This window comes from Gopherus evgoodei, chromosome 10, assembly GCF_007399415.2.
Source record: "Gopherus evgoodei ecotype Sinaloan lineage chromosome 10, rGopEvg1_v1.p, whole genome shotgun sequence".
Classification (NCBI taxonomy): Eukaryota; Metazoa; Chordata; order Testudines; family Testudinidae; genus Gopherus; species Gopherus evgoodei.
The window spans coordinates 14916134-14940866 of record NC_044331.1 but is presented as its reverse complement, the minus strand read 5'-3'; the positions used below and the strand labels follow the sequence as shown (position 1 = coordinate 14940866).

The 24733-nt window shown below is 53.3% G+C and overlaps 1 protein-coding gene across 5 annotated transcripts in view; it reads left to right on the top strand.

Annotated features, from left to right (window-relative positions):
• The first annotated feature begins 987 nt into the window (after positions 1-987).
• Positions 988-24733, top strand: part of NTRK3 (neurotrophic receptor tyrosine kinase 3) — a 326625-nt gene continuing 302879 nt past the window's right edge. For 4 of the 5 annotated variants that reach the window (XM_030578293.1, XM_030578292.1, XM_030578295.1 and 1 more), the window contains exon 1: positions 988-3075. In XM_030578293.1, the coding sequence (XP_030434153.1) occupies positions 2828-3075 (248 nt within the window). In that variant the 5' untranslated portion in view covers positions 988-2827. The remainder of the gene's footprint in view (positions 3076-24733) is intronic. The other variant, XM_030578291.1, reaches the window with a different exon arrangement.

Genomic DNA, 24733 nt, shown 5'->3' with positions numbered 1-24733 from the left:
TGTTTGTTTAGGGCAGGGAGATGATTTCTTCCATGCAGCGCCAAGCATGCTGTCAGCACTCAACAGATACATAACAAGAAGCATGAGAAGCTGCATTCCAGAGGCTGGGAGGAAGAGAGGGGTGGCTCTCCTTAAAAATATTGACAGATGTAACGAATACAATGATATTGCCGATTTCTAGCCTCTTCTACATCTGGATCTCAAAGCTTTTCCCAAAACAGAATGAACAAACCCTTCTGCCCCTCTGAGGTGAGTCAGGATCATTATCCCCTTTTACAGGTGGGAAAACTGAGGCATGGATGGGCGTCTGAGCAAAACTTTCAATCCTGGGTGCCTGAAGTTAGGCACTTCAGTTTGTACAGAGGGGCTGAAATAACTGACCTGATTTTCAGTGGTGTTGAGTCCTGACAGCTCCCAGTGGAGCTGATGAGAATCAGGCCACTTTTATTTACCTGCCTAACTATGGATTTAGGGGTCTATCTTTAGAGTACCCAAGGCTTCAGTATCTTGCCCCAGGCCACCCAGCGGGCCGGGGTCAGAGGAAGAGCTCCATCCCTCCAAATTTCAGCCTTAGCTACCAGACCATCCTTCCTCTGACTCAGGAAGACATTACAGCAAATGGACACCAGTACAACTACCACTGATCACAGGCAGTAGATATGGAAAAGTCCTGTTAGGTCCCATCTAGTCCATCTGCAGAACCCGGGTAGGATCTTTCCCTCTAATCCAGGAGTCGGCAACCTTTCAGAAGTGCTGTGCCGAGTGTTCATTTATTCACTCTAATTTAAGGTTCCGCGTGCCAGTAATATATTTTAAAGTTTTCAGAAGGTCTCTTTCTATAAGTCTATAATCTATAACTAAACCATTGTTGTATGTAAAGTAAATAAGATTTTTAAAATGTTCAAGAAGCTTCATTTAAAATTAAATTAAAATGCAGAGCCTCCCGGCCGGCAGGGCAGTGTGAGTGGCACTGAAAATCAGCTCTCCTGCTGCCTTTAGCAGCTGTGCCATAGGTTGCCTGCCCCTGCTCTAGGCTATTTACTGGACCATTTTGTCCAGTCTAGGACAACAAACAAATGCCTTAAGAGTGTCCAGTGCCTGGCACAATGCATGAGTGGGCCTCTAGGTGCTCACTGCTACACTCAGGCGAAGAAATAACAGGGATGTTATTGGAGTTTGATTCCAGCTGCCAGCCCCACTTCAGCAGCCCCCTTGTGTGGGTTGCAGGAACTGCTGGGCCCCCTTACTGAAAGGTACAGGTCAGTCTGCAGCCTCTCTCTCCCCGCTGGCCTGGTTTGATTGCATGTAGATTCGGCGTGTTTGCGTGCTGCTGAGCGGCCTCCCTCCCCTGATTCAGTAAAGAGCGCAGACTTCCAGTGTCTCCCCCCAGGACTAGCCGCCAGTCCCTCTTCCTGGCAGCGACCAGGCTGAGCTCTCTGGAGTGATCCACCTGTAATTCCTCTCCTCTTCCACACCACCCGCCTGCAGCTCTGCTCCTTTATCATCGTGTGTCTGTGCCGAGAAGCAGAAACAAGAAACTAAAAAAAAAAGCACGTAAAAAAGCGCCGTAGAAAAGCAGAGCAAATTAAGCAGAGCCCTGATCTGCTCGGGTTTGTGCTTGCCAAAAATGCACCATGCATCTTAATTCGTTCTGCTTTTCAGCTCTCACACACTGCTCTCCTGGTGCCATTTCGGCGCTCTCCGCTCAGCCTTTTCAACACTTCATTCTTCCTCGGTGTGTGTGTGTGTGTGATTGCAGAAGCTGCTGCCGTCGGTGCACAGGGGCGAAGGAGATCCCCCCTTGGAGCTCTCCTGGCACTTCCAAACCATCCAGTGGGTCCCCGTTGCATTTTTTCCAGCCGCCTCGATTTTTGTGGGGGTGCATTTTCTAGAAAGTGCTTCTTGGGCGCGCTCCAATCTATTTTACACCCATCCCTGGGAGCTGCCTTTTATCTTCCCGGGATCCTTAGAAAATACACGCCTACCTAAAAAGGACCCGGAATCCACACTGGGGGTAGACCCCTCTGTTTCAGTGCATGGCTTTCCTGCTGGCTATCCGGATTGCAGCAAAAAAATAAAATAAAAAAGAGACAAAAAAGTAAAAGCAGCAGAAGACCATCTCCCCTCTCCCTCTTCTCAATTGCAATCCCAACTGGAACTTTTCCTCTTCTAGCCGGGATGCCTTTCTTCATCTCCAGTCCTCAGCTTTGAGAGCAGCCTCTTGTTTTTTTAAGTGGAGGGGGTAGGGGGGATCCCTTTTCTTGCAGAGGGAAACACGCCGAGAGGGGATCTCTTTGCAGGCTCTTGTGCAATCTAGCGCTCTCTCTCTATTTTTGCATGCATCTCCTGCTGCAGCAGATCCAGCCAGCACGGGGGAGGGGATCGAAAGAGTGCACCCTCCTCTCCTGATCCTCTCTTCTGCCTCTGTGTGGTTTTTTTTGCAGGTGTGTCAATTTTAATTCTGCCCAGTAGGTGGGACTTGGTGACTTTAGCACCATTTGTGTGTGTGTGTGTGTGTGTGTGTGCGTGTGCTTCCTCCCCATCTTCTATTGCAATCCTCAGAAGTCCCTCCGAGAGAGCGAGAGAGCGCCTGATACCGAGAGCCAGCCTGCAATCAACAAGGCACTATGCATTTCAGACCGCTACTGTAGGGGGAATTACAGCTTCTCCTAGCCAGCTGCCAGCATGATTTCATCTGCTGGAGGATTTTTGCATCTGATCGTTTGAGTTTTTTTTTTCCCTCCCTCTGTCTTTGTTTCCTTCCCCTTCTCTCCCCCCATCCCCCTTTCCTCCTCCTCCTCCTCTTTTTTAGAAGCAGCAGTCGGAGATGGATGTCTCTCTTTGCCCTACCAAGTGCAGTTTCTGGAGGGTATTTTTGCTCTGGAGCATTTGGGGAGACTATCTGCTTTCGGTGCTGGCTTGCCCTGCGAATTGCCTTTGCAGCAAGATAGACATCAATTGCAAGAAGCCGGATGATGGGAACCTCTTCCCTCTCCTGGAAGGGCAGGATTCAGGCACCAGCAATGGGAACACCAGCATCAACATCACTGACATCTCAAGGAACATCACTTCAATGTAAGTCAGCTGTGGCCCCCACCCCCACCCCAGCGGGTGCCCTTTTTTCTACCGCTGCCCGAGACCCAGGGGTGTGTGTGTGTGTTTAAGGGGAGAAACCGGGGTATGGATTTCAGGTGCCCTCAGCATTTCTATGGATGATGGTTATTCCCTGCCTCAGACCCGTTATGCCTCGGTTGCGGTGCAGAGGACGGGAATCTCATTTTCTGCCCCCACCGAAACAGCAACAGTTTGGCTCACGTTTAAGTGGGATAAAGTAAACGAGATGAAATGGCTTAGCAGGGGCAGGCAGCAAGCAGAGATGCTGTAAAGCGTCCTCTTCTTTCCCCCATTTGTGTTAGCAGAGAGATGAAAACACACACACAAACTGGGCACCTAAAGCAAGTTCTAAGCCGCCTGCTCCTTCAGAGACTTCAGATCCGATTAGAATGTCATTTTTTATCCCCCCACTGGCAAATCCACCCTCCTCTGCCTTGGCTGCGTGGATCTGGGAATCTGCAGTTTCTCATTTTTAAGAGAGAGAGAGAGAGAGAGAGAGAGTGTGAGATGCCCCCTCAAGTTGTTCTAATTTTCCAGCTCCACTCTGATGCTGAGCTGGAATTTGTGTATTTTGATCTCAGGGTAGTGGGGGTATGTGTAGGAGGCAGATATTTTTAGCTGAGCACTTTGCGTTTGTTTGCATGCTTGTTTATCTGGAAAATCAACTGGAAGTTGCATTATCCTTGTTTGGAGAGGCTGGTAGCAAAAGCCTATGCAAATCTCATCAGCCTAGAGTAGGGAAAGGACTGGTCCCCCCTCCTCCCTCCATCATGTTGTGTGTGTGTTTAAAAAATCCCTCATCTCCTACAATCTCCGCTTTTCAACGTTCAGTACATTTTTGGGGAGGTGAACTCCAAGGCATTTCATTATTCTAATGCTAATTGAAATGTGAGCATTTAGGGAAATGTAGCCCCCTGAGTAAGTTGCCTGTGGGAGTTGGGCAGAAATGAGGTGGAATTCTTTATTCTAGCAGTTAAATGCAGCAAGGTTTGGGATGAGTAATTGGCAGTTATTTATTTCCCCACCTCCGTTGTGAAATAGCTTGTTGAAAGGGTGCTCTTTGATGGTTCTTTTCCCGAGGCTGTGCTATTTGGTCACAGTGCAATTGTAGCACCGCTATGGAATAATTGCGATACCCTCCTTAAGAGCATTGTGAGGCACCTTTGCCAGATAAAGATGACTGGACTAACACAGACCTCTTGCAGTTAACGGGTTTAATGTAATGAATGCCCACGCAGTCCTCCCACGTCCAGTTCTAGTGAGTAAAGCTGACCTATTCCCATGCTATGGCTTTCCCTTTCCAGCAAATCTGCTCTCCAGAAACTAACGGGATCAGGGAAAGTAAATACGAACCTAATGTAATGTTTGCGTGCCAAATGGCCCGTATTTACCCTGTGCTGCCCTGTGCTGGAGTACTGCTGTGGATGCTAGAGCGATCCGGATAACATTAGGGAAGTGGGAGAAACTTGTGTTTATTACTGTGCTTACCGTTTGTTGTGTTTTTCTCTTAGCCCTTTCTTGTTAAACTGTGAGCATCAAACACGCTGTAAGAGGGAAGAGAACTAGCAATTTGGTTACTGTACTGTGGCTCAGAGGCGGCTTGTGTGGTTGTTACGTGTTTGTGTGTGTATATACACACACATCTGAACTGCTGGATGAGTTACTACAATGTGAACCCTTTGTGTCTAGAAAATGTCTTTAGTGCTTTGAAATTGAAAAATGCTGGAGTCAACAAAACCCAACCCAAACAAAAAACCTAAAACCCAGCCCCCAGACCTCTCAACTCCATTAGTTTTCAGGAGAAGAGCATCTTTTCAGGAGAGGAATAATGAGAGGGTGACTGGGTATATCTGTTTGTGTTCCATCTAGAATAATATGTCTTCCCTGGATCCCCAACTCCCTAAATGGACTTCTGTAGCTATGGGAGAAATGGTGGTAGTTGAATTGAGGTTAGTCCATAACCACCACTACTGTGATTCGGGATTTTAGGCTGAATATCAGGGAAAAAGTCTTGACAGTGAAATCTGTGAGACAGTGAAATAGTCTCCCCAGGGAAGAGATGAAAACTAGGGCGTTCAGGATGCTTACAAGTGGCACTAGCAATTGTACTTGGAGGGGGCAACCTGGTTGGCCAGGGACATGCTAGATGGCACCTAAGAAGTCGTTTCCTTCTGCGATTTTTGTGTGATTCCTTAGGGACCTGAGCGCAAAGCCCAAAAGGGCTAAGACAGAAACTTGTGTTTAGCAAGAATACTCTGCTCACTCCGCCCTTGACAGAAAGGGAGGCTAGGACAGGGCTGACTGGGTCAGTTCACAGGGAGGGAAGTATCAAAGATCATCCCTGCCCCCACCTCGAGATTGTAAATATGGGCTATAGTTCAGCCCCTTCCTGGCCTGCCAAAACTATGTTGTTGCCAAGGAAGTTACAGTGCCCAGATGCTAGGGTGATGGGCACGTTCTCAATCCACCTAATAACGAATCCACTGTCCTTCCCAAAGAGAAGAGTGTGATCCTCCCTCATGCCGAATGTCACCTTTGCATCATCCGGATTCATCCTCTTTCCTAGTGTAAAAGCCCATTGGGGCTTTTATTTCATTAGCCAGAATGACTTAGTGAAGTGCAATTGCCTCACTGGGCAGCAAGTGAGATGAGCTGGGGGCAGGGGTTGTTTAGCTCGCTAGCCCCTCGTGGGAAATGGTGTGCAAAAGAAAGCGAATAGCTTTCCTGTCAGTCTCTGGAAAGGGGTGGGGGGCTGTATTGGCAGGGCGGGTAGCGGAGCTCTGGTGCGCTCTGCTGTAATGGATCCTGTGTCTCTGGGCCTGTTCTCCAGTCTCTGCTGCATGACGCCCGGTGTCTGGGAAGGAATCTCTAGCTTTCAAGAGACTCCTGTGAAGGCTTTTGCTTCGTGTGGCTGTTGAAAACACTGGTGGGGCGTGTTCTTTCTCAGAAAGGCCACAGGGCCTAAGGTGATGCCTTCTCCGTTGCCAAATGACAGCTGGTAAAGCTACACTCATAGGGTCTCTGTGGTGGATTGAACTGTGGAAATACAAGGCCATTTTCATCAGGGGAAGAAGGGTTGGGAATGAGAGAAGGGGCCGGGGGATGGGAGGAAGAGGACTCTAGGTGGTGAACACTTCACTCACTGTTATTTTAAAACCCTCTTTCTGTTCCAAAGCCCAGCGGGAGAGGCCATGAGCCCTTTTGCTACAGGTCTTCAAAAGAAAACATCCCACTGCAAGAAGGAATATTCCCATCTCCCGCCATCTTGGGATGAAGCCATTGGAAGCATTTTGCTCTAGTGATGTAACATCCCAGAGGCCATCCAGGCCAAGGCCCCCTTGTGCTCGGGGCTTCACAAGCAGATAGGAAACAGGGACCTGCCTCAAAGAGCTGAGAGTCTAACAAATGACATCACAGTGGCATGAGACAGAAGAGTGGGCCGAGGTAGGGGAAAGGGGTAATATGCTACGGAGTAGATGCAGTTCTTAGCCAATCAGGGTAATGATCACAGCTTGCCAGCTGCCTAGGGGTCCTTGTTTGTTGTATTTGGGGCCCAGTTCTTTGGAGTGTGTTTGGGGTATTCGCTCTCCTTTCCCCTATCAATGGCAGAGGATTTACCAGCACCAAGGGTCTGGACCCTGACATCTCATATCTTTGGATGCTGCCAGTGCTGAGAAGCTCTTTGCCACCTTCCTCTCTTCTGGGCAGTTTCCAAGCCCAAGCCATGGTGTCGTTTCTTCCCCCACCTTGAAATCAGCCCAGAGGGCTCAGTTTGCGCAGCCTTGAGCAGCAGCGCGTCACTCTGTCATGGCCTGGCTGTCGAGCCGTAGTGGACCGAGTTCGAATTGCGTGCCGACTTGCCAGTTCGCCATAGCAGATTTTCCCAGCTGTCTGCGTGGGGGGAAAACGTGCAGTGTGAGTGCAGCTGTGCATGAAGGCAGCCGTTTGGTTAGCGATCAGCCACGGCCACCTCTCCCGTTGAGCCTGTGATCCTGAACACCAGGCACTCCTGGAAAAGCAGCCACATGTTGGTAACCTGGCTGCCAGTGGGTCGCTCTGAGTTTGGCTGGGCTGCCTCGCTGTAATATTAGCAGAGCCGGTGTAACTCAAGCTGCCGTTTTAAAGCTTGTTTAGAAATTGAACAAAAGCCTCAGTTAATTAACGTTCCGCTCTCAGATTGTTTTTTTTTCTCTCCCCCTGTTCTCCTTCCATGGAGAGCGGAATGGTCGCATTTCTCGTTTGGATCTGTGAAGCCAGCGCTGCTGCTACTGGTGTGTGCTGCGGGTGGGGACCAGCCAGGGGGCGCAAGGCTGAGAGCTAGGGAGGAGGCCTGGCTAGTGAAATGGGCGAGTAATCTCCCAGCTCTGTGTGTGTGTGTGTGTGTGTGTGTGTGTGTGCGTGCGTGTGTGCGTGCGTGCGTGCGTGCGCGTGCGTGCGTGCATGCGTGTGTGTGCTGGGGCTCCTCCTTTAATTGATGGACTCTCCCATCCAGTGCTGGAAAAGGGGTGACTCGCAAAGCTCTATAAAAATCCAGACCAGGAAGGGTTAACAGGGAAGCATGGGAAGGGCAGAGCATTCCTGGCCCTGGCTTAAGTGGGGCGAGTGGGTGAGGATTGTGTGGCTGGCATGGGCCCCTGAGTAACCCTGGCAGTGCCCTTGTGTTGAGCAGGCTGGACTCTTACCCCCATCCCCAAGTGCCCTGGCAATGGATCTGGCTTTGTGACTGGGCTTCTGGGTACCTGGTTCTGATCATGAGCCACTCAGCATCTTCCTGCCCCAGGGGAATTGCTCAAGCTTTCCCATTAGCTGTAGTCAGCTAAGGCCAGGCACTATCCTTATCTGTGCTGCTTTTCCAAAGGCCAGGTGGGTGCTGAGCTCCAGCCAGCATCATGTTCCCAGGATGAACCCGTGGCTTGTCCTTGTTTTTGGAAAAGCCTTGCAAAATTTGCCGAGAGCCACTTCCAGCTGAGATGCACTCAGAATGGAGTCTGCCCGCGTGCCTCAACCCGTGGCCACTTGATGGAGTGGTTGCCTGTGGACTGCGAGGGCCTGGTGTGAGCTGTGGCTGAGCTACCTTGCAGCTAGAGGGGGTTCAGCGTCCCAAAGAGGGGCTCCGTGGGCCGATGTGCTTCATTTATTTTCCTAGTGACGTTAGTGCTGCTGCAGGGTGCCAGACCGATGGCCCTGGAGACAGGAGGCCTCTGCGTCTCTCCAGGCAAGGTATGGGTTGGGGAACATGAGTTTTCCTCACCCATGGGAGAGGGCAGTCCAGTCTCCTTGGCTCATTGTATCCCCGACCTCTCTGCTGAGACTGCCAGAGAGGAGGCCAGATGTGACATGGCCGTTTGGCTGCTAGGAACAGGACTCGACCCCATCAGCTCCTTTCACTCAGTCCACCCAGCAGCCACGTTCATGTTCTCCATCCGCTGCCGTCGTGGGCTCTATGTGAAGCAGTGACCTAGGGGTGAAAGTGCCTTGATCCAGTCCCAGTGCCCCAACCCCGCTGGTTAATTATGTTCTCTATAGAGTCTGGTTACCGATGAGCAGAGCCTACCCTTCCCAGGTGGGCAGAGGGGACTGGCCATGCCATCCTATGTTGTTGGGCTGAGGCCCTGGTGTATCTTCTCCCCTGTCATTGCACTGGCATCCTCAAAGGGCAGCTCTTAAATTCTCAGTGTGCTGGCTGGAGAGTCAGAGCGTTTCCTTTATGGCAGCGTGGGAAGCACATGTGTGCTCCGGCACAGCGTGCGTGGGTAAGGCTGGATGGAGGAGTTTGCCATCTGGGCCTCTCTACTTCTCAGCTGCTGCTCTGGTACTGGACAGATTCTGCCAGCAATACAGTGCTGGAGTGTGTGCATCGCTCCTGGGCTCCCCGTTGCAGGGTGGGGTCCCCCTGCCCCAGCACAGAGATCATGTCCCCAGTATATAACTGCCAGCTGCCTTGCTCCCTTCTCTGACTGGAGAAGGGGAACAGTGTTTTACATTGTGAATCACACCCTGTAGAGGGCTTCGAGGTGAGGGGCCAGGAGCGTCCTTAACCTTACCCACCATGACTGGGTAGCTGCCTACGACAGGGTGAGCAGAATTCACATCCTTAGAGAGGCACAGGAATCTGTGGCACCCTGTTCTTGGGGGTCCCCCATGTAGAAGCCTCTGCACCCCTAGAAGGGGGAGACTCTCTAGTATTCCCCTTATGGGGTCACCTGCTATGCAGGTGTTTTGTCCTGGGGGACAGGAAGAGTGGTCCCACAGCCCAGCGTGCCTTGCCAATGCCATGAGGTCACACCAAATCACAAGAGGTGTCTGGTATAACTGGACCTAGTTAAACTTGAATGCGCTTAATTCTCTAATATGTGGGCCTTGAAGGAGTGGGCCTGCCAGGTCAGGCCTCAGTGGTCTCAGAGCCTGAGGGAAGACTGGCTCACTTACCAGGCACGGTGAGATTTGCACATATGGAGACAGGGGAGAGAAGAGGCCCTTGGTGTAGTAGGTTGCTAACAGGGGAAGCAGCAGATACATGGCTATGGCACACCCTGCCCGTACTGCCTGATGTATGGAGGAATCTCTTCCAGTGGTGCGCGTAGGTCACACCTCCTGCCTGACGTGGGCTCTTCTGGTGGGAACGGCAAGAGTTGGAGTTCGTGTCAGCCTAGAATGATGGGAAGGGTTGCTGGGGAATCTTCCAGTGAGTGATTAAGTGAACTCTCCTGCTAGAGACAATGGGGTGCAGATACTGGGGGGGAATCCATACAAGTCACCCCTCACTGTACTGCAGGGACATCCAGGCCGTTTACCATGCCCTAGTGGGGATGCAGACTGTGCCGATGCCAGAAGAGGTTTAAGTGGCTTCTGTATCTTCCAGGAAGCTTCTTTATGTACGTTTCAGCCACGACCTGGTCAGGCAAAGCGACTCGTGAGGCCGCTGGTGGGACATATAACCACTTTTTCCTCCTCCGCACCCAGGAATCTCAGCAGTGACTGTCAGCCCTTTATGAGATGCATGTGTGAACATGGTGTTTATGAGAATTGGCTGGGACCAACCAGAATGGAGGCAGCTGTCAGATATCGTGGGGATAAAGGGATTGTAGATAGAGATTAGGGTAGGGCCTGTGCCAGCTTCCCCCTCCCCACAACCCTTCTGATACTCCTCTGTCCTGACCAGCAGCACACTCTGCCCTGGCTCCCTCCTTTGCTGTTCCAGCCCTGTGGGTCTCCCAAGCTGAGACTGCCAATGATGCCAGATTATGGGGTTGATTCCTGATGTGGACAAATATCCACTAGGATGAGAGTCACCCAACTCATTCTCACTTGTGCCATCAGCTGGGAGAGAACGTTGGGTCCCCAGAGGCTACATGCCCCTATGTTACCAGCGCCTCTGGTCTGTCTGTTTCGACAGGATTCTGGTCCCTGAGGTTTTGGCTGCTAGTGAGATCATTACAAAGGTCTGTAATTCAATCCATCTTTGTTTTGCACAGTGTTTGTTTATGCAGAGCGCTTACCCAAAGCACATTGCCAAGTTAGAGGCAGGCGCAGCGAGAGACTGTGACGACAGAGAGAGAGGGAAATACACATCCCAGGGTGTGAAGATGTTTTGGATTGAGACTTGGAGCCGGCTGGGGGAGTCAGTGGGGTGGAGAGAGGCAGGGAAGGCTGCTCCAGGTAGCAGGGGCTGCAGAGGAGAAGGCACTCTAACCAAGAGCAGGACAGTTCTGTCCAAGAGGCAGGAGTTGCAAGAGATGCGGTCTATGAGAGAGTCTGGATTGAGACTGCTAAGGGCTGTAGAAATGAAGGCAGTTGAGCTGTTTGGATAATCTGGAAAGATCCTGATCTGGGGTAGCTGAGCCCCTGAATCATTTAGCTCTGTCTGTCCCGGGCCTTCATTTTGCAGGGGCTACTTCCAAGCAGAGTGCCACCAAATGCCCTTCGGGGCCGGTGTCTGGAGACTCTCCTCTCTGTTGCTCTGCTGGGGTTAGCGATGGGGATTGTTACAGGCCCTTCATGCAGGTCAAACCCACTTTCCCTTAGGGCTGTGATTTTCCTACTGAAGCAGTTAAATCAGTTGCTCCTCTAGTGTGGACACAGTTATACCAGTGCAAAGGCGCCGTATTCCCCTTCCTGTACAGGGATAAGCTGTCCTGGTAAAAGCACTGTCAAACTGTACAGTAACGGGGGCTGTCCTGCTTTAAGTACACTGGTGTGGTTAAATGCGCAGTGTTCCTGCCCCTGTACTATCCTTACAGTTGGCTGCAGCCAGTGCCCGTGTGGTTTAATTTCCCAGGGCTGGGCTCAGCATCCCTGCTTTGCATGGATAACTCCTCTCCCCACTTAGCACTCCTAGAAGGAGGCACCTTCATGCCTGCCGTGACCTTTGGCCCCTCCAGAGCATCTGCAGTCACTCTGGTTGTACAGGGACACGGCTGACTCACAGCCGCCTTTCCAGGGAAAGGGAATGGAAGCGCCAGACATCACCCAGCAAACGATGTGCACAAACATAGCCCAAGGGCCAGCTAGAGACCAGTTGTAAGAGGCTGCGGCTCTGCTGACTTCAGTAAAGCTGCATCTGCCTGTGCCAGGTCTCCATTTGGCCTGAGAATCTGCCTCCCAGCAAGGCTTGGAGACCATGGCGGGTTATGTGCCTAGTGCAGTGCTGTGGACGCTGGCCAACCAACTGTTACTGAGCAGACTTGTGTCAGAAAGAGGATTCTGCCTGTGCCGAGCCACCTGGCTTCTTCAGCCAGAGCCACTGAGCCGATGCCTCTGTCCCTTCATTTCCAGTGCTACAGTCTATCCCTGAGCACCCCTTCCTGGGCCAGGCCTCAGAGCTCTGCCAGTGTGTCCGGCCTGCCTTCCTTCTGCCCAAATGCTGCTTCTCGGAGCAGGAGCCCACAACTCCAGTAGCCCCTATTCTGGAGCCCCTCCTCCAGTCCAACCAGCCTGCCCAGCGAGGTCCCCCTGGAATGATAGGCTGCCTGGTGGGTTGAGCCACATTGAGATTATTTCTTCTGCAGACGGGAGATGGCTAATGGGAAAGCAGGTGACCGAGCTGGCTTTGCATGGCATTGATCAGACTGTAGAAGGGAAAAGGATTGATGGGTTGCACGTAATATCTCCCCAGTCTTTGCCTTCCACTGGAATAGAGATACTATACAAACCTGCCCAGGGAACCTCATTAGCAGGGGCCACCTTCAGTGTAGTCCCAGATTCCCCACAGGTCTCTGGGTGGCTGAGAACTGCGGGCCTCCTCTGACAGCTGATGAATCTGTCACAGAAGTGGCAGAGAAGTACAACCCCCCTTGGAAGCTGGGTGAGCGAGATTTGGGAAGTTCCAGACACAGGCTGTGCCTTGCATGGCGCCCCACCGCGTCGGGAGGAGCTTGGGCAGAGGAGCTGTTGTGAGCTGCCAGCGGGGATGGAGATGGAGGAAAGGGAGGGGCCCCTTTTGCTGCTCACCCAGAGAAGCCGAATTGTGAGCATCCCCAGGTGCAGGGAGCGCAGGACACACTGAGATGTGTCCAGCCCAGTTCTCAGTGGAATTGTCCCGGTCGCCCTCCCTTGTGAGCACGGGGCTTGTGTGTGCTTTGCGGGGGTTGTTTTCCTAAAGACAATGGGTTGTTTACGTTAGGGACTTTTGCACTGGGGTAAATCCCCAGCGTGGAGGGCTTGTGTGGGTATAAAGCAGGGCTTGCGGGTATGGCTCACTTGAAGCCAGAGCAAGTCACACTGATTCAAGGCCCGTCTCACACCAGTGCAGGGCATCTACACTGGGAGTTCCCACTGATGGAGTGCCAGTGCAAAGCCCCTAAGGAAGAAAAGTCTGATTCCTCTTGTTCCTCTGAAGAGCCTCCTGGCATCTCTGCTGCTGGCCAGAGAAGCGATGTATGCCCAGCTCTGGCTCTTTCATAGGCAGAAACACCCCCAACCATCACATAAGGGACCCCTTTTGGGCAGCTCATCTGGTCAGCTGTGCTTCAGCTTCTGGGGTTCTAAAAATGTCCGAACTGTCTCAGCCCAACAGACCAGCAGCCTGTTAGCCATTGGTGCTGTCACGACTGGTGGCCAGAACTGGATGCTCCATATGAATGTCTATGCCCCTCCCTGTAGGTAGCCTGCAGCTGGGTTTGGTTGCCCCCTGTTCACTGAGCAGAAATTGCATGAGGAAACCAAGGCCCCTGGGGCCACAGTTCAATACTAAGCACAATGTCTTCCTGACCACAGTGTCTGACTTGGTGATGCCCTGCAACATGCGAGTTAATAGTGCTTGTCATTTACCTCTGCCTGATGGACCATCAGGTGCTCTTCAGTGGCTTTTAGCTTTGGGAACAGGCTGCTGCAGTGAGTTCTGTGGGTTCATTTCATGTTCTCTGAAAGTGGTTTCCTCCATCTGTGGGGAATTTGAATCGTTTACATTTCACTTATTGTCCCTCCTCCTTGTGCCGTGGGGCTGGGTAGAGAGGAGCCAGACTGGCCGTCTCTGGGTTGCTGTGTATCCCTCTCCCCTCGCCTCTCTCACTCTTCCTCATTCCAGACGAAAGAGTCCAAGTGCCAGGCTCTGGGCCACACCACTCAGGAGGCACAGAGCAGACACTATGATCCAGGGAGAGGGAGCAAAGGTGGCTTTATGCCAACTTTGTGCCACCCAGATGTTGGGCTGATTCAGGGCTCAGTTTGGCTCCTGTCATAAGTTAGAGCAGCTCAGAGGCTGCTCTGATTAATGGCAGCCTCCCTATAACTGCCTGTGGGCTGCCTCATGGTCTAGAACAGCCAGAGTGATGCCCAGAGTGCTCCTTCCGCTCCCCTGCTCTGGGGGTCAAAAGGGATGGGGGGGATGGCTATGTATACCTGCCCTAAGCTGCTCCTGCACTTGGGGAATTCCCCAGGGGGGCGTTTTGGCCCCTTTACACAGCAGGAGTGGTGTAAGGGAGACAGAGTAGAGGCAAGAATCAGACCCTCACCTCTTTCATCTTGCCTCCTTCTGGAGGCCCCTCCTAGTTCCCAGCTGCCTTCGTTCTTCTTTTCACTCTCTTTGGAGGCGTGGTGACCCCTCCAACCCAGTGTTCAAAGTGTGGCTGTGTCCTTGGTTTCAGTAGGGATATTCTCTATCCCCATCTCAGCGGAGCCCTGCCTCCTAGGGCTTGCCTAGGTAGGAGGTGGTTGCGTTGTGGTGACTGCACAGATGTGGCGCCACCAGTGTAAACCTTCCAGCAGGCGCTCTGCACCAGTGCACAATGGGGCTTGCAGTGGTGCGCTCCCCTGAGCCCAGTCTTACACTGGGGCAGTGCATCTCCACTAGGGCTTTGCACTGGGGTAGCTACAGCTGTGCATGACACGCACCCTGCTACAGGCAGGGCCTTAGACACCTGTGTCACCACTGGACATTGAGTCGGTGTCTTTGTGGCTCTCTCTTGTCAGTGAAGCTCAGGTTTTTGTGCTGCAGAGGATACAGTGAACTCAGGACGAGGTCCGAGGAATTTAAATTGCTCCTTCCACTGTGCATCCCCTTGGACTGACTGATGCCAAGAGTCACTTGCCCAGTAGCTGGTTTAGCTTGGTGCCTCCCACTCCTCCCTGTCCTTGACTCACTAAATAATTTCGTGCCATCAGCACCTCCTGATTCACCCTCTGTCCCAGTCACTAATAACTATACTGACCAGCACCAGCCCTGGCATCAATTGACTTCTCTGGGAACTGCCTGGTTGTTCCTCCCTTTGCACCCTGTTTCTCTTAGCCAGTGTGTGACCCAGGGCCGGACACTGGCCCTCACCCTATGGTGCCCCTTGGAGCCCCGAGGCCAGCCTTCCTTTCCTCTTCCTCAGGAAATTGCACGTTGGTCGAGGATACAGTAACTCCTCCATGGCTTCCGTATTCCTGGTCCTACTCCAGAGCACCTCACTGCTGACGCCTCCCTCAGCAAGAGCCTTGGCCCCATCCCAGCTGCTGGCCCCTTCCACTGTCCCTGATGTGCCCCAGCTTGACCCCTGGCTCTGCTGCTGGTTCCTGCCTCCCCATGTCTGGCCAGCCAGAAATCCACCTGTGCCGCCTTCTCATCTAACGTGCCCCTTGGCAGCTGCTCCCAGCCTGGATGGGGACAGGCCCTTGAGATTGGGAAGCATGGGTCTGCGAGGCAGGTTGGCTTAGGCCATGCCAGCTGCTGGACACTCTCCCTGCTCCCCAGCCTCCTAGCACCCAGCTTTCCTTGTCCGAGCGATACCCAGAAAGTGCTCAGGGCGTGAAGTGCCGAGAGCCTCCCGTGAGGGACTTTACCCCAGTAAAATCCCTGGGCAGGTCTGTCCCTTTCTCATCCTGACCCGGCATTCAGGAGGGTGCGCTAAGGAGCACCCAGTCAATGGGGAGCCCTGAGCCCTGTTGTAGCCTTGTGGTAGCTCTCAGGACACCCCCAGCCAGCAAACAGCTCCCCATATCCTCCTCGTTCCCTTAGTCTGACGGCTTTGCCTTTTCAAAGTGCAGTTCAGCCACTAGAGGACAGCACGCTGCACAAGACTGCGTGTCTGCATTCGGGATAGACAGACTGGAGCTGCAGAGCAGCTTTGGGTTGTGTTCTGGGGAGGGATGGTGATAAATAGAGACATGGCAGGATTCCCTCTGCTGCACCCCCCAAGTCCTGCACTGGGAAGCAGGGAGGCTGTAACCCAGCCAGGTGGGGAGGGCAAGTTTATGGATATGCCCAGACAAAAGACACTGCGTCCAGTCAGCCCCTCTGTGGTGATCAGGGCTGGATTCTCCTGTCGCTCGCCTCACCATGGTTCTGTAATAGGTCACCCACATGAAGGGCCTTTGCTCCGAGGTGACTATTCCAGCTTCCTAGTGCCAGCTGTTCCAAACTTCTGGTGGAGTGACTGCATAGGTCTCAGCAACCCTGGACTCTGGGGCTCTTTCATTAGCAAAAACTCCTCCTGAAGTAACCTCCAGTCCCAGCTCCTCAGCCCCTGTGTCACATGCTGCCTTGGGACACCACTTGGTGGTGGGTCACAGCTCTCCTTTCTGAGCTCCAGGCCTCTCACCTCCCCGGCATCTCTATAAATGCACCCAGATACAGCATCAGTGTCGTGAGCTCTATGGCCTCAGTGGGTTTCACATCTTCCTACCCATGCCTTGCCTTGCCTTGCCTAGCCTAGCGTGGTGCTGGTTCTCGTGCCCAGGACAGAGCTGGTACAGAGTGAAATACCCCGGGGAAGGAGGAGGCTGGGGACACAAACACAGGGTTTTAGTTCCACATTAAATATAGTCGAAGATGCTGATGTGCTGGGTATTATCGGCCCTTTGGGACTATCGTCTAGTGATAACAATATTATATAGTACTTTACAAATGAGGGCAGTATCATTATCCCTAGTTTGCAGCTGGGAAAACTGAGGCACAGAGTGGGGAAGTGACTCACCCAAAGGCCACCCAGCAGGCCAGTTGCAGAGCCAAGACGAGAGCCCAGGTTTTGAGAGTCCCAGTCAAGTGTTCTATCCACTAGGCCATAGTGCTTCACCTGTAATCTTAGTTTTCAACCTTTGGGGTGGGCCCCCCCCTGAGCCCCCCGGTTATCAGGAGAGTGAGCTGGAGTGCGGGGCTAGAGTCAGCCTGGCATCCAGGGCAGGGCAGCAGTGGGGAGTGTTTGCAGGGAGTCCCCAGTGGGCAGGGGTGGGGAGAGGGAGCGAGTCCCTGCCCTGCCCTGTCTGGGCAGCAACATGCTGCTCTCCCCTCCCTCCCTTCCTGTCCCCCAGGGCACTCCCTACATGCTCCCCCCACTGCTGCCCTGCCCTGGGTGGCTGCAGCCCCATCCATTTTAAACCCTCCAGAGCCTGCGGGAGTGAGAGGTTCTGGGCAGGCAAAAGGAGGGCGAGGAGCCCTGGTCCGTGCCGCGCGACTGTAGGTTACTTTGGGGATGGAGCCAGCCAGGTCCTTCCATTGCCCCCTCTCTTCTGCCCCACATGAATGGGGATTGGGGAGCACAACTGTTATTTGACTCCCCTAGAGAAGTGGAAGTGCAGCAAAAAAACTTGGGGAACCTCTGTCCTCTCTAACCATAGCTGAGGTGTTTGCGTGAATGGCCGCCCTGCAGATGGGGACAGAGATCCTCCAGTCCAGTTGCAGAGGGAATGTAAGGAGATGCCCTCTAATTCCCCAAGGTGGTATCTGGCTAGCGCATTAGGGCTCATGACCAAGCACCATGACCACATGTAGGCAAGATCTGATCCAAATACGGCTCCTCCAGCTGCACCAGCCATGTGCTGAGACCTAGAAATGAGAGTGAAGGCTCTCTATATCCTGTTACACTCAAGCCACTGTTAGATACACTCCCATACTCAGTGATGAGCTGCCAAAATATTAACAACCGGATCCCTCCTCCTCACCCCCTGCAGGGGTCATGCCCCACCCCTCGGACCCCTGCCCCATCCACCCCCTTCCCTGTCCCCTGATTGCCCACTGCCGCCCCATCCAACTCCTGCTCCTTCCTGACCCCCCCCGGGACCCTTGCCCCCATTCAATCCCCCTGTTCCCTGCTCTCTGACTGCCCCAACACTAATCTACCCTCCCAACTCCCCTGCCCTATATCCAACACCCCCTCCATGCTCCCTGCCCCCTTACTGCGCTGCCTCGAGATGGGGGCCGGGCCGGTCCAGGGCCGGGCCGGGCCGCTTGGCCGGGCTTGGTACCAGAGCCGGGGCTCTCGGCCGGGGCCAGAGTCGGGGTGCCCAACTGGCCAGAGCCGGGCCGGAGCCGTGCCGCCTGGCCAGTCGAGGTCGGGACTGGGCCGGAGCTGTGCCACTCGGTTGACTGTGGTCGGGTCCGGGCCAGAGCCGCGCCACCCGGGGATGGGGTCGGGAGTAAGGCCTTAGTCATGCAGCGCCTGGAGCCTTCCTCGCCCCCCTGTCCCAGCTCACCTGCAGGAAGCCACTGCTTCCTTCTAAGCTCTACGAGGCTTCCCACGCGAACAGCTGATTTGCGGAAAGCCAGGGAGGGGGAGGAGAAGCCTCGGGAGCATTCAGGGGAAGAGGCAGAGGTGGAGTGAGGTGATCTGGGGCCAGGGGAAGGGCAGGGAGCTACTGGGGCTTTTGTTAAATTTCAAAGCCCTTTTCGAACCGGTTGGCCCTCGTGGGACAACCAGTTCGAAAAGCGTTTCTAAATTTAACAACTGGTTCCTGCGAACCGGTGGGAACTAGCTCCAGCTTACCACAATCTATGGGTGGGGCACCTGGAGCTGGGGTTATGGATCCTATGAGTAGGGCACTTGAAGCTAGGGTTAGGGTTCCTATGGGTTGGGCACTTGGAGTTAGGGTTAGGGTTCCTATGGGTAGAGCTTTCCGCCCTAGGGTTAAGGCTCCTATGGGTAGGGCACTTGAAGCTAGGGTTAGGGTTCCTATGGGTACGGCTTCCTACCCTAGGGTTAGGGTTCCTATGGGTACGGCTTCCCACCCTAGGGTTAGGGTTCCTAAAGGTAGGGCACTTGGAGCTAGAGTTATGGTTTCCTAAGGGTAGGACACTTGGAGCTAGTGTTAGGGTTCCTATGCGTAGGGCTTCCCGTCCTAAGGTTAGGGTTCCTTAGGGTAGAGCCCTTGGAGCTAGGGTTAGAGTTCCTGTGGGTAGTGCTTCCCGCCCTAGGGTTAGGGTTCCTAAAGGTAGGACCCTTGGAGCTAGAGTTAGGGTTCCTGTGACTAGGGCACTTGGAGCTAAGATTAGGATTCCTAAGCGTAGGGCACTTGGAGCTAGGGTTAGCGTTCCTATGAGTAGAGCACTTGGAGATAGGGTTAGGGTTCCTATGGGTATGGCTTCCCGCCCTAGATTTAGGGTTCCTAAGGGTAGGGTACTTGAAGCTAGGGTTAGCGTTCCTATGAGTAGAGCACTTGGAAATAGGGTTAGGGTTCCTAATGGTAGGGCACTTCGAGCTACAGTTACGGTTCCTATGGGTAGGGCTTCCCGCCCTAGGCCTAGGATTCCTAAGCTTAGGGCACTTGGAGCTAGAGCTAGGCTTCTTCTGGGTAGGGCACTTGGAGCTAGGGTTAGGGTTCCAATGGGTAGGGTGCCCCGTCCTAGGTTTAAGGTTGCTATTGGTAGAGCACTTGGAGCTAGGGTTAGGATTCCTATGGGTATGGCTTCCCGCCCTAGAGTTAGGGTTCCTAAGGGTAGGGTACTTGAAGCTAGGGTTAGCGTTCCTGTGAATTGAGCATTTGGAGATAGGGTTAGGGTTCCTAAGGGTAGGGCACTTGGAGCTGGGGTTAGGGTTCCTATGGGTAGGGCACTTGGAGCTAGGATTAGGGTTACTAAGGATAGGGCACTTGGAGCTTGGATTATGGCTCCTATGGGTAGAGCACTTGGAGCTAGGGTTACGGTTCCTAAGGTTAGGGTTCCTATGGGTAGGGCACCGCGCCTTAGGTTTAAGTTTCCTAAGTGTAGGGCACTGGGAGCTAGTTTTAGGGTTCCTATGGGTAGGGCTTCCCACCCTAGGGTTAGGGTTCCTAAGGGTAGGGCACTTGGAGCTAGGGATAGAGTTTCTATGGGTAGGGCACTTGGAGCTAGGGTTACTGTTCCCAGAGGTAGGGCAGTTGGAGCTAGGATTAGGGTTCCTATGTGTAGGGCGCCCCACCCTAGGGTTAGGGTTCCTATGAGTAATGCACTTGGAACTAGGGTTAGGGTTCCTATGGGTAGGACGCCCCGCCCTAGCCTTAGGCTTCCTAAGGGTAGGGCACTTGTAGCTAGTGTTAAGTTCCCTATGGGTAGGGCTTCCTGCCTTAGGGTTAGGGTTCCTATGAGTAATGCACTTGGAACTTGGGTTTGGGTTCCTCTGGGTAGGGCGCCCCACCCTAGCGTTAGGATTCCTAAGGGTCGGGCAGTTGTACCTAGGGTTAGGTTTCCTGTGGGTAGGGCTTCCCGCCTTAGGGTTAGGATTCATATGGGCAGGGTACTTGAAGCTATGGTTAGGGTTCTTATGGGCAGGACACTTGGAACTAGGGTTAGGGTTCTTTTGGGTAGGGCCTTCCGCCCTAAATTTACGGTTCCTATGGGTAGGACACTTGGAGCTAGGGTTAGAGTTCCTATGGGCAGGGCCCTTTGAATTAGGGTTAGGGTTCCTATGGGTAAGGCTTCCCGCCCTAGGCTTAGGGTTCCTATGGGTAGGGAACTTGGAGCTAGGGTTAGGGTTCATATGGGTAGGGCACCCCGCCCTAACGTTAAGGTTCCTATGGGTAGGGCACTTAGAGCTAGGGTTAGGGTGCTTATGGGTAGTGCTTCCCGCCCTAGGGTTAGAGTTCATATGGGTAGGGCAGTTTGAGCTATGGTTGAGGTTCCTATGGGTAGGGCACTTGGAGCTAGGGTTATGGTTCCTATGGGTAGGCTCTTGAAGCTAGCGTTATGGTTCTTATGGGTAGGGCGCCCCACCTGAGGGTTAGAATTTCTAAGGGTAGGGCTCTTGGAGCTAGAGTTATGTTTCCTATGGGTCGGGCACTTGGAGCTAGGGTTAGGGTTCCAATGGGTAGGGCTTCCCTCTCTAGGGTTAGGGTTCCTAAGGATAGGTTACTTGGAGCTAGGGTTAGGCTTCCTAGGGGTAGGGCACTTGGAGCTAGGGTTAGGGTTCGTAAGGGTAGGGCACTTGATGCTAGGGTCAAGGTTACTATGTGTAGGGCTTCCCACCCTAGAGTTTGGGTTCCTAAGAGTAGGGCACTTGGAGTTAGTGTTAGGTTTCCTATTGGTAGGACTTCCCGCCCTAGAGTTATGGTTCCGAAGTGTAGGGCACTTTGAGCTAGGGTTAGGGTTCCTAAGGGTAGGGCACTTGGAGGTAGGGGTAGGATTCCTATGGGTACGGCTTTCTGCCCGAGGCTTATGGTTCCTAAGAGTAGGGCACTTGAAGATAGGATTAGGGTTCTTATGGATGGGGCGCCCCGCCCTAGATTTAGGGTTACTAATGGTCGAGGCACTGTCACGGACTCAGAGATTGTGCCCACTCTTAGCCCTGTGCGGTCCATGGAGGGTATCCCTTACGGTGGGACAGCCCTTCTCTGGGGTCCACTCTCTCTCGGGTTCAGGCCCCTCCACCTCCTGGAGTCTCACCTCTCTGAGCCTTAGGACGTCTGCCTCTGCCGTGGGTCCCCTCCGGGAGTCCACGCACTGTGGACCCCCTGGGCCTCTTCACCCCCGAAGGGGCTAATGCAACCCTGTTCTCTAGACCGGATTGACTTTCAGTGAGCATAAAACAGGAAGGTTTACTGAGAATTGAACACAGCTCAGGAAACTCTCAGGGCCTCAGGCCTGGCCTCTCACAATAAGAGCACATCCCAGTCTCCCTGCATCCAGGTGGGCTCCGCCTGCTTCCCCTCGCCAACCCCTGAGCCCCCCTGCTTCCCAGCTGGGTCTCTGATATCCCAGCCTCAAGCCCCATCTCTGTCCATTGTCTTCTCTCCAGGTAAACAGGGTTGTAAACAGGAAGGCCTGGGTCTCCTCTCCTTGCAGCTCTCCTCTGGCTGGAACCGGCTGGTCAGGTCACCGGGGTCCTCTCTGTGCAGCCATTTGTCCTCCCACTGGCCAGAACCGGTTGTGTCTCCTGAGCTGGGGTCCCGAGTCCCTCTCTGGTCCTCTGTAACAACAAACTCCCTCTCCCCTCACCTCGTTAATCCAGTAACACCGAGGGACATTGAGTCCCACCCCCTGTGCATGCAAACCCTGGAAAACACAGAAAACCCCAAGAAACCCCCCCACTTTGTCACAGGCACTTGGAGCTAGGGGTAGGGTTCCTATGGGTAGGGCTTCCCACCCTAGGTTTAGGGTTCCTATGGGTAAGGCATTTGGAGCTAGGGTTAGGATTCTTATGAGGAGGGCACTTGGAGCTAGGGTTAGGGTTTCTATGAGTAGAGTCCCGTGCCTAGGGTTAGGGTTCCTATGGGTAGGGCACTTGGATCTTGAGTTAGGGTTCCTAAGAGTAGGGCACTTGGAGCTAGGGTTAGGGTTCCTAAGGATAGGGCTCCTGGAGCTAGGGTTAGAGTTCCTATGTGTAGAGCACTTGGAGCTAGAGTTAGAGTTCTTGTGGGTAGGGTACTTGGAGCTAAGGTTAGGGTTCCTATGGGTAAGGCACTTGGAGCTAGAGTTAGGGTTCATAATGGTAGGGCACTTGGAGCTAGGGTTAAAGTTCTTATGAGTAGGACAGTTCGAGCTAAGGTTAGGATTCCTATGAGTAGGGCACTTGGATCTAGGGCTAGGGTTCCAATGGGTAGGGCTTCCCGCCCTAGGGTTAGGGTCCCTATGGGTAGGGTACTTAGTGCTAGTGTTACGGTTTCTATGGGTTGGGCACTTGGAGCTAGGGTTAGGGATACTATGGGTAGGGCTTCCCGCCCTACGGTTAGGGTTCCTAAGGGTAGGGCACTTGGAGCTAGGATTAGGGTTCATATGGGTAGCGCATCCCTCCCTAGGGTTAGGTTTCCTATGGGTAGGAGATTTGGAGCCAGGTTTAGGTGCCTATTGGTAAAGCTTCCTGCCCTAGGGGTAGGGTTCGTATGGGTAGGGCACTTGGAGGTAGGTTTAGGGTTCCTAAGGATAGGGCACTTGGAGCTAGGGTCAGGGTTCCGATTGGTAGGGCTTCCTGCCCTAGGATTAGGGTTCCTAAGGGTCAGGCACTTGGAGCTAGGGATAGGGTTCCTATAGGTAGGGCGCCCCGCCCTAGGGTTAGGGTTCCTATGGGTAGGGAACTTGGAGTTAGGGTTAGGGTTCCTATGGGTAGGGCAGTTGGATCTAGGGTTAGGGTTCCTAAGGGTAGAGCAGTAGGAGCTAGGGTTAGGTTTCCTAAAGGTAGGGCACTTGGAGCTAGGGTTAGGGTTCCTAAGGGTAGGGCACTTGGAGCTCAGGTTAGGGTTCCTAAGGGTAGGGAACTTGAAGCTAGGGTTAGGGTTCCTAAAGATACGGCACTTGGAGATAGAGTTAGGATTCCCATGGATAGGGCTTCCCTCCCTAGGGTTAGGGTTCGTAAGAGTAGGGCACTTGGAGCTAGGGTTAGGTTTCCTATGGGCAGGACTTCCCGCCCTAGGGTTAGGGTTCCTAAGGGTTGGGCACTTGGAGCTAGGGTTAGGGTTCCTATGAGTAGGACACTGGGAGCTGAGGTTAGAGTTCCTATGAGTAGGGCACTTGGAGCTAGGGTTAGGGTTCCTATGGGTAGGGTTTCCCGCCCTAGGGTTGGGGTTCCTATGGGTAGGGTAATTTTAGCTAGGGTTAGGGTTACTGTGGGTAGGGTACTTGGTACTAGGGTTATAATCCTATGGGTAGGGCACTTGGAGCTAGGGTTAGGTTTCCTATGGGTAGTGCACTTGGAGCTAGGGTTATGGTTCCTATAGGTAGAGCCTCCCACCCTAGAGTTATGGTTCCTAAGGGTAGGGCACGTTTAGCTAGGATTAGGGTTCCTATGAGTAGGGCACTTGGAGCTAGAGTCAGGGTTGCTATGATTAGAGCACTTGAATCTAGGGTTAAGGTTGCTATGAGTAGGGCACTTGGAGCTAGGGTTAGGATTCCTAAGGGTAGGGCACTTGGAGCTTGGGTTAGGGTTCCTATGTGTTGGGCTTCCCTCCCTGGGATTAGAGTTCCTAAGGGTAGGGCACTTGTAGCTTTGTTTAGGGTTCCTATGGGTAGGGTCCCCCCCCCTCCCTCCCGGGACAACTGGTTCTAAAAAGGTTTCCTAATTTTACAACTGATTCCCGTGAACCGTTGGGTACTGGCTTCAGCTCACCACTGCCCATACTGACAGTCTGTCTGTGGACTGTCCCCACTGATCAGTGCCTTGGAGACAGCTGTAGTATTGTGAGCCATCTCTCCTCCGATTTACCCTTTGTGGCATATCCGAGCCCAGTGTTGATGGCTGGGGTGGTGTGTGCTGAAAGCAGGACTGAAGAAACTGCTAGATCCTCAAGATGTAAAGGTCAGAAAGGAGACGTAGGTGGGAAGGGTGCAGGAGGAGCTGTATCATACAGAACTGGTGCCATACTCCTTCCACTGCAGCAGTCCCAGGCTTATAGTTATGGAGCTGGTGCCAACCACCAGCATCTCGCTGAGAAAATAGTGTCCTGGTTATTTTCCTGCCTGGTTAATTCAGTTTGGCTGCATTTATGGTGGGGTGATTCTGACACCTGATGGCCAGTTCATGGAACAGCAGCTGAGTTTTCAGTAGTGGTTGTGCAGGGTGAAATTGTGCAGGGGGGCGGGGAGGGGTAGTGAACGCACTCCTGCTCAGTGTTGGGACGTTGGCGGATAATTCGGGGCCCACTTCTCAGTCCACTTGACAAAAAGAGGGAAAAACCCTTACTGCCACTCAGAATATTTGAGTGACGTTTTTGACAGTTCCTTGGAAATGATTTATTGGATTGGAGCCTTCTCTGCGAGGCTGCAGGTTGCAGCCCAGCAGCCCCTGCTGACACAGGACAGGTGGCATGGGGAAGCGGCCATGCTGGTTCCACTGCCCCAAGGTCGGGTGAAATGCAGACGCCGTTGACGGCTCTGTGCAAATCAGTCCCGGGGTCATTAGGAGCCAGGACCAGGAGGAATGGGGGTTTCTTCAATATGATTTTGATTTCAACTCTGCCCTTTTAGCATCTGTCCAGGCCATGCCCACTCGTCTCCCGAGCCACCCCTCTTAAAGCTGCAGTG